General features: G+C 23.7%; 1 protein-coding gene across 1 annotated transcript; it reads left to right on the top strand.

Moving 5' to 3' along the window:
• Nucleotides 1-265: 265 nt before the first annotated feature.
• On the top strand, nt 266-8,037 carry LOC112638056 (aminopeptidase N-like; the record flags this gene model as incomplete). The annotated part of the gene is made up of 11 exons (XM_025409061.1): nt 266-855; nt 1,743-2,204; nt 2,735-2,915; nt 3,949-4,087; nt 4,688-4,769; nt 5,074-5,396; nt 5,812-6,092; nt 6,923-7,116; nt 7,320-7,667; nt 7,751-7,820; nt 7,980-8,037. Coding segments are annotated over exons 1-11 (2,593 nt in total), but the record flags the coding sequence as incomplete, so codon positions are not given.
• Between the last annotated feature and the right edge of the window lie 1,394 nt (nt 8,038-9,431).

Here is a 9,431-nt window from a genome sequence, read left to right as displayed (position 1 = left end):
TTTCTCGATCAAAACGTCTGTTACGACCTCAGAAGTTGTGTGTTTACATGACACACATATTTATTACAATATCACGTATCCCTGTTGTTAGTATTTGGAAGTTTCTTGAGATATTAAGAAGGCATAACTGTGCATATATATTTTTCTTATTACACTGATGATAATGAATAAAACATTGATTTATTGTGGCTATTTCTTATAAGAGGACATAAATTGGCATACATTTTGTGATATATTTCAATATACAGAGTAAGTCGTTAAAAATTGAGTTTATTTCTATGTATTTGTTTTAATTTTTCCTTTTCCATTAAATCATGATAGAGACAATGCTTTGTTTAATTTGTCAGTTTGTACTTTCTAACAAAAATATATTTTTGTAGATATCTAAGAAAGTAGCATCATGTTTGTAAAACTGTTATTATATAGCAGTTTAACAATCATTGTACCGGTCTTTTCAATCGACTGCCAGAGAAGCAAACTAAATGAAAGAGTCATGCTGGTGCAATCATCCTATATAATACCTAAACAATATGATATCTTTCTTGCATCAATTACTACAAATAATTTTTTTATCGGCAAATGTAATATGAGTATTGAGATATTACAATCAAAACGTAACATATACTTGCCTATAGATATAAAACATGTTATCGATATAACGGTGATTAAAGATCCAAAATATTTTCACCGAGAAATAATTCCTTATAAACTGGTAGATTGTTTGTATGATAATGAGAAGAACATTGCCGAATATATATTCTTAGATAATTTTTTGCCGAATTATTACATCATAAAACTAGAATATATTATAACTGATGCAGATCAAAAAAGAATTTATACAAAAAATGAACAATCGTAAGTAACTGTTGAAATATTAAATATGTAGTAATTACAGGATGACACAATCCTTGTACAGCATTCTATTTATAAAAAAGTGTTTTCTAAGAAAAGATTTATATAAGTGCCTATCTGAAATGTGCCTATCTGAAAAGTTTCCAATCCTATTAGGTTAAATTATAAATACAAAGGCATATATATGCCTTTGTATTTATAATTTAACCTAATATATATCCTATTATATGTTTCTTAGTAACAAATTTTGCAACTTATTACCATTATTATTAATATGAATGTAAACTGCAAATAAAAATTTAATTAAATCAGCAATAATGCATATCTTATACAACATTTTATCTTCAACTATCGGACGAATTCAAATATTCCGGTAGTGTTTTGAATTGTTTTCAAAATTTAATAATAAAATTCTGAAAGATTTATGTTTATGTTTTTATGGAACTTGCTTATTTGATATTTAATATTTTGGCAAATATTTTATTTTTACACTGTTTACTAATACCAAACTTTAGGAAATCATTATTAATATTTAATTATATATTAATATTATATATATATATATATATATATATATATAATATTGATACTAAAATATTAATTATTAAATATTAACTATTTATTTTGTATCTGTATATTCTAAAGTAAACATTTCATGACCATTATGTTTTACTAATGTCAAAATACTTTCAAGATCATTATTAGATTACATAATGTTATACGAGATAAAGAACAAAATAGTAAGAAGAACTCTGCTTTAATTTTCTATATGTATTGTTCTTATATATAAATTGCATTCCGTATAACTTCTCTTTATTCAATTTTTAATATGTATTCTATGTAATTGTCGAAAATTTATTATCATTAATTCATATTTCTAAATGTGATAGGTTGGTAACATATGTTGATACTATTGGGACCCAACACATGATTCCAAGTTTGCCCCGATTTTCTTCGAACGAGACCGAACTTCTTTTCTTCTCGCCCGCCTATAATATTATTATAGAACATCAATATTATAAAGTTTTATCAAATATGCCGATACAAAAAAACGTAATGAAGAAAAACGTGATGATAACACATTTTCATACGTTTGTAAGACCTAAATATTTTGTATTTCTGGCGAACCAGACTGATATATTTTTCATGCCTGGTTCAAATCACAGTAAAGTCAGGGTTGATATGTGGTGTGGAATACACTGCGCATTTGCACATCAAATTGTTCAAAATATAACTCTATATTTGTTTGATAAATGGAAACGCCTGAATGAAACTTGGCAAATAAATCATGTTGCAATTCCGGATTTTCCGGAAAAAGAGAGCATCATAAATCTGGGCGTTGTTATTTATAGGTAATTTATAATTATAATTTATAATTAAGAAACATTAATATATTTCGAAAGACGAAAAAAGAATAATTGATGGTACCTAAAATTATCTACATATCTTTTGTCCGTTTTCAAATATTATTTAAAAATATTATATATATATATATATGTATATATATATATATATATATATATATATATTTATATATATTTTATAATCACAAAATTAAAAATTATAAATTATAAATTAAAAACATAAAATTAAATAATTATATTCAAGTTTTCATATTTCTTATCACTCACAATTTAAAAAAATTTATATATATATATATATATATATATATATATATATATATATATATTGAAAGCATTACATATATATTAAGTAAGTATCGCATTATTTGTGATGAGTCCTTCATACGCGCAGACATGATAAAACATTAATATATAATTAATATGTTAATTTATAGAATTATTTAATTATATTAAATTCGCAAGCACAAAATATTTTCAACAGTAATAAGTTTTCTATAAAACATATTTTTAATTTTCAGAGAAGCAGATGTTACTTATATTGAGAATGTCGATTCTGTTGCACGTAAAATTAAAATTACTCACTTCATAGCTCAGAAAGTAATACAGGAATGTTCTTATTATGAAAATCCACTTTGGCCGTTATTCTCTCTGTTAAATGAGGCTATTGTCACATTTCTTGGATTATACGTCACCAATCAGGTTATTTTAAGCATTCTTTAGTGCAAAACGTGCTCACTAGCAAACAATGTGACGGATATATATACATATATATATATATATATATATATATATATACTATATATATTATATATATATATATACTATACTATACTATATATATATGGTAAATATTTACTTTTACACAGTTACCCCCAAATGACTCGACCTTGACATAAATTGTCAAGGTCACTGCCCTGAAGAACATCCAAAAGGTTTTAGGCGTCACTCTTTGTTTATTAAAAAGTTATAAATAAAAGAAGTTTTATAAGGTTCACAGAAATTTTGGACTATGTACAATAATAGACTTTTCATATTGAAAGTTATAAAGGAATAAACATATAGAAGAATTTTATAATAAACAACGAGCGACGCCTAAAATCTTTTGGATGTTATTCAGTGCAGTGGTCTTGACGATATATGTCAAGGTTAAGTCATTTGGATCTGTGTAAAGTTAAATATTTACTATTATACCGTACAATTTTTTATAAATAAGAATATTAGGCAAAGATTCCATATTTACAAAGAAAAGTGAATTTTTTTAAAATGTTAATTTTTAAGTAAATGCAATATACATAAATAATACAATTTAAGATATTTTTACATTTCTATGTTTCCTTTATTCTGTGTGTGTGTGTGTGTGTGTGTGTGTGTGTGTGTGTGTGTCAAAGTCACTATGTTACATTTGTCCGACTTTAAATTATTATATATAAAAAAAGAAAAATTATTATTCAGATTCCACATAACATATGTATACATGTAGAAATTGTGTAATAAGATAATTTTGTTATATAATATATATTAAGAATTCTAAAAATATTAATTTTAAAGTTATATGTTGAGTAATCATTTTTGTTATTAATATTATATATTTTTAAATTATTTATTCTATATTTTAAGAGTATACGGGTATAAGAGATTTTTTTACGTAGAAAGTAAGAGCTGTAATGCATATTGCTATTGTGTGTTGAATTTAATATTAATTATGTAAATACATTTAAACTATTTTCTATAGGCTATCCCAAGTACTCGGATGATAGACTTGTTTGTGGTACAAATTCAACAAGAATCCCTTCATTTCGATACTGAATATAATACATCACTTTATAACACATCATTCAACATTTCTTTTGAACATTACAGTTACATTAAAGGTATGATAATATAAATAAAAATTGATTACAAGTAAATTTTTTTAATTTATGATCATTAATATCTTTTTATATGAAAATCTCTATTTTTTATTACATATTCTTGTAGATTACCTCGACAGATTTCCAAAACGCTATAATAAAGTATTTTTTCATTGAGTACTAAGATATAACTTTTCAAGTTATATCTTAATTTTACATAAACTATAAAATATCTAGTAAAATATTTATTTTTCAATTATCTTATCTTAATAATTTTATGTATTAAATAATGAGACGAATCAATTGGTTTAAAGAAAAAACATAGTTGTTTTAAGAAAAAATATAATTGTCAATTGCAAATTAATGTGTTTCATATCAGTTTGGTTAAGAAAAGTATTAAAATTGTCAAACTTTAACTTGTTATATCTTTTAAACTAGTGTCGTCTCTCGTTTATTTTTTTGCGCGAAATTACTCAGGATAACTTCCTCTATAACATATTCAAATGATGATAAAATCGATGTAACGTTTTATGTACTTTTACCATAATTATTGATTATTGAATTATTATTTACTATAACTATTATTTTATTCATATTCTGATGTAAATTATATAATTATAGTACCCGGCATATTGCGTAGATTACAAAAACTGATTACTAAAGAGATATTTTGGCAGAGTATCCGTATATATGTAAAGGACAAGTAAGTAATGCACCATACTACTATAATTACTATTTTTATTTAAATTAAATTTATTTTACTTTTTAAACTTACATCATTTCTTATATCATTATTTATATATATATATATATATATATATATATATACATATACATTTATATATACATATACATATATACATACATATATACATACATATATATATATATATATATATATATACATTAAAATGGCTCACCCTGTGTATATATGTATGTATATATTTATATGTATAATATCTTTCGTTAATACATTAATAAATTTTGTATAAATTTTATAACTTTAGCAAGCCAACTCTTAACTATTTTGGTGAAATTATGAAGAATCTTTCGTACAATCAAAAGTCTTCATACAAGTCTACATACAATTTAACTCGTATAAAGGAACTAACCACTATGCTGCACAAGTCTCCAATAAAACGAATATATTATACTGTAATGGAAGTAATACGAGATTATAAAACTTATTATTATTCGATTAAACCGATAAAAAGGTTGATATCAAATAAGTCGGCGGATGATTACATATCGGATTCTACAGAGTTGAATAACTCTATGATACATAATATAGGACCGCTTAAGTTTCTGGTATATAATTCAAAAGAAACTGGTAAATTTGCAATAAATTTATTACATTTTATAATGTTTATCACACATTGGAAAGAAAGATTTACATTATTAAAAGTGTTATTCATTATATTATGTATTACATATATTACATTTATTATACATTATATATACATACATACATTATATATACATGCATACATACGTACAATTATTAGAAATATTCAATTTTCATGCAAAATGATTTTATACCTAATATAATATACAATTTGCATTTTCATTTATGTTCACTTAATGATACATTTTTTATTTCTGTTAATGAACAAAAGTATAAGTACAAAAGTATAAGTACAAAAGTATAAACAGATACTTATACTGATAAACCCTTTGAAAGAATTATATATATATATATATATATATATATATATATATATATACAATTTATTTATATTCGGCAGGATATTATCGAGTCAATTACGATATCGAGAACTGGCGAAGAATTACAAATTATCTAAATTCTAAAAATTATAATAAAATACATGTTTTGAATCGTGCTCAAATTATCGATGACGCTTTCCACTTAATGATAACAAACCAACTTAATTCCACTGTATTCTGGAATATTACAAAATATCTATCACAAGAAACAGACTACGTGGCATGGTATCCTATGTTCAAAGCTTTAGAATATCTGTCAAATATCTTTCTGTTTCATGAAAAAATATATTTTGATATCAAGGTAATAACACAAATTATAAACAATGTCAATAGTGATGTCTTTAATATACTAAAAACATATTGCACATGTTAATATTGTGTGTATTTATAACAATAATTATTAAGTGTTTTCCAAAAAGATACATATAATAAAATATATGTAGCTAGAAAAAATTTGATTAGATATTTTAAATATACATATTTTGGACGAAAGATAAGTATATTTGTAAATTAACATTTGAATAGTATGTACTAATAATACAAGAAATTGGAGAGGAAAAGGGAGAAAAATTTGAAAATTGTTATCATTTTTAATCAAAACATAATATTTTTAATGACGATTTAAATATCATTAATTTTAAGTTAGAAAGTTAGTAGGAAACATATATATTATTTGTCTGTGTGTTTAATACACAAAAGAGTTAATAATTTATTAAATTATATTATACAATAAATATAATGTCTACATTTATGTCTACATGTCTACAATATATGCATGCATGCACTTCTGTATGTTTATATTATGATATGAACATGTGTTAAGCATGTGTGAATGTGCACGCAAGAAAAATACAAATTTGTGTATAAATACATATATGTAAGTATAGCTATATAAGATAGATATCTTTATAAAAAATCTTTAGAGGTGTTTACAAAGACAGAATGTTCTGAATATATAAACCTTCTTAATATGTAAAATAAAATTGCGCAAGATATCTTTCAATATACATAGCAAAATATAATGCAAGAATCGAAAAATATAAAATTTATATCAACTAACAATATAAATATATATAAATACATTTATATATATATATATATATATATATATATATATATTTATATATTTAGGTGAATGTACTAATCTTACTATACAAGTTGCTTGATTCACTTAAATACAATGAACTTGATTCTAATGAACACGACCTTACAAAGAGTTTGAGAATGGATGCTGCGAAATGGGCATGTAATCTTGATGGTCGCATATGCATAGAAACAGCCCAACATAACTTAAATCAACATCTCGAGAATCCAGAAAAGAAAGCGTAATTTTTCTTGTATATTTCCGATTATTTTAATTTAAATGTTTTGTAGATACATGTGCAATGTTTGTTACATTATTCCATGAAAATTTAACTTTATTAGATTATGTTATAAAATCATAATTTGTTAAATTATTTAATCAAAATATAAGATTAATATGTGAAAAACTTTTATATGAGAATTTGTTTTTTGTTAAATTTCATAGGCTTTTGCCATGGTGGAAAGAATGGACATATTGTCAAGGTTTAAAAATATTGCACTATCCTCTTAGCTATGAAAGTATGAAGGATTCTCCTTGGTGGAAAGTATTTCGTCTGGGAAAAGAAAAATTTAAAACTAAATTTTTAAAATATCTGTCTTGCCCTGAGGATTCAATATTTATCATACCCTATTTAAATCTAATAAAAAATGATAGTGCACCATCGATTATATTTTTAAAAGATTTTTCCGATAAAGATTATATTAATTATTTTCTTTTTACTATCGCGAAGCATGCAAGGAATCCTGTAGTACTCGACTTCATATTAAAAGAACTTGAGAACATAAGACCTAGGTAATACAGCTTCCTTTGTAATATATATCTATCATTCAACAATTTATGTATGTATCAATAAATTTATTATTTTACTGTTATAGACAAATCAGCGAGTATGCAACATTAACTGTAATTATTAATCATGTGTATTCCACAAATCAACTCAAAAAGGTAAAAATTGCATGTGCTTATGCATATATATATATATATGTGTGTGTGTGTGTGTGTGTGTGTGTGTGTGTGTGTGTGTATGTGTGTGTGTGTAAAATAAATAACCATGATGCGACATCAAATATTGCTGTTTAATATCATCAAAATAATCTGTTTTAGATAAACGACTTCTTCACAAATAAATTTTTTAATGAAACGCAAGTTAAATTAAATGAATGTGAGAAGTTATCGCCTTTAAAGGAAAGAAATATGAAAATAAAGGTAAATTTTATGAATATTATTATACTAATATTTCATTTATTAATCATTAATTTTTTGTTTTCATACAGAATGTATTAATGTTACAGTATCCCAAAGTAAGCAAAAATTAATGTCATTTAATTTTTTTTTATAAAATAAGCATAGTTTTATTTCTAATTTTCGAAAATATATTATTTTGGAAATACGTAATTTTTAATGAATGAGAAAGTGAAGAAGAGTATGCGAGCAAGCAAAAACAAAAGAGAAAGATAATTTCTTTACTTGGAAATTTTAGTGAAAATTGATTTATATAAATTTTAGAAAGAGAATTTACAAGCTTCAACATATTATATTTAAATCTTAGTCAGTCTAGATGTTTAGCTTTTAGTTAAATAAATAAATTTAAATGTTTTTCAATATGATTGAGAAAATATTACGTAATGTGATTCGCACTTTAATATTACGAGCCACTTGTTTACTAAAATAAAAATTTAATAAAGATGGATAAGTTGAGAAGAATTAATGCACTTGCTAGATATAATAATTTTAATATTATAATATGATAATGATATTATCTTTGTGACAGCTGCAGCTCATGTAAATTTCTAATTTTATTTTTAAAATCTCCAATTCTAAATTTTGATTTTTATTTGTTGAAAGTTATTTGTTGAAAGTTATTTGTACAGTATTATTTATAAGCATTCCTTGCAAACAAAAGAATTGTTAAGTAAAATATAGTGCAACACAATGCATATAATATAATAGAACACATAGTACAATAGAAGAATGATTATTCTCATTTTAGCAAATTTGTAATTTTCATAATCTCGATAAGTCCATAATTAATATTTATTCCTATTATATTAAGATTATTCTTATTATTATATGTATTAGAATACTATCGTAAATGTATATAATATATATATATATAAATTAATAAATATATATATAATATATATATTATAGACCACACACACATACACAAGAATATATTTAATTATAATATTTAATATAATATTTATTAATTATATATTGGCTAATACTTGAATACCGATATAATCTGTTTTAGGACAAGCAACCTTAACACAATCAGCAGTATTATTTCAGATGTATCAGCAACATACTTCAAATTTGAAAAACAAAGATACAAATGCAATATATTTCAAATATTGAAAGCAAGTACAAATGCGCTTTTTCGAAAATCAAAAAGTCAACAGAATTACTTTCAAAATTTTGTCAAATATTCAGGATGGGCGTTTTTTCCAGGAAAATAACGCATCAAAAAAGCCGTCTTGGGACATGCTTAGTTCTTGGGATATTTCGTGATGCTTATAACTCATTACCATCTACGCGTTACCGTTACCGTTACTA

The sequence above is a fragment of the Camponotus floridanus genome, unplaced genomic scaffold (genome assembly GCF_003227725.1).
Source record: "Camponotus floridanus strain SB8 unplaced genomic scaffold, Cflo_v7.5 scaffold24, whole genome shotgun sequence".
Classification (NCBI taxonomy): Eukaryota; Metazoa; Arthropoda; class Insecta; order Hymenoptera; family Formicidae; genus Camponotus; species Camponotus floridanus.
Note: the sequence above shows the minus strand (reverse complement) of the source record. Positions and strands in the feature narration are given on the sequence as shown.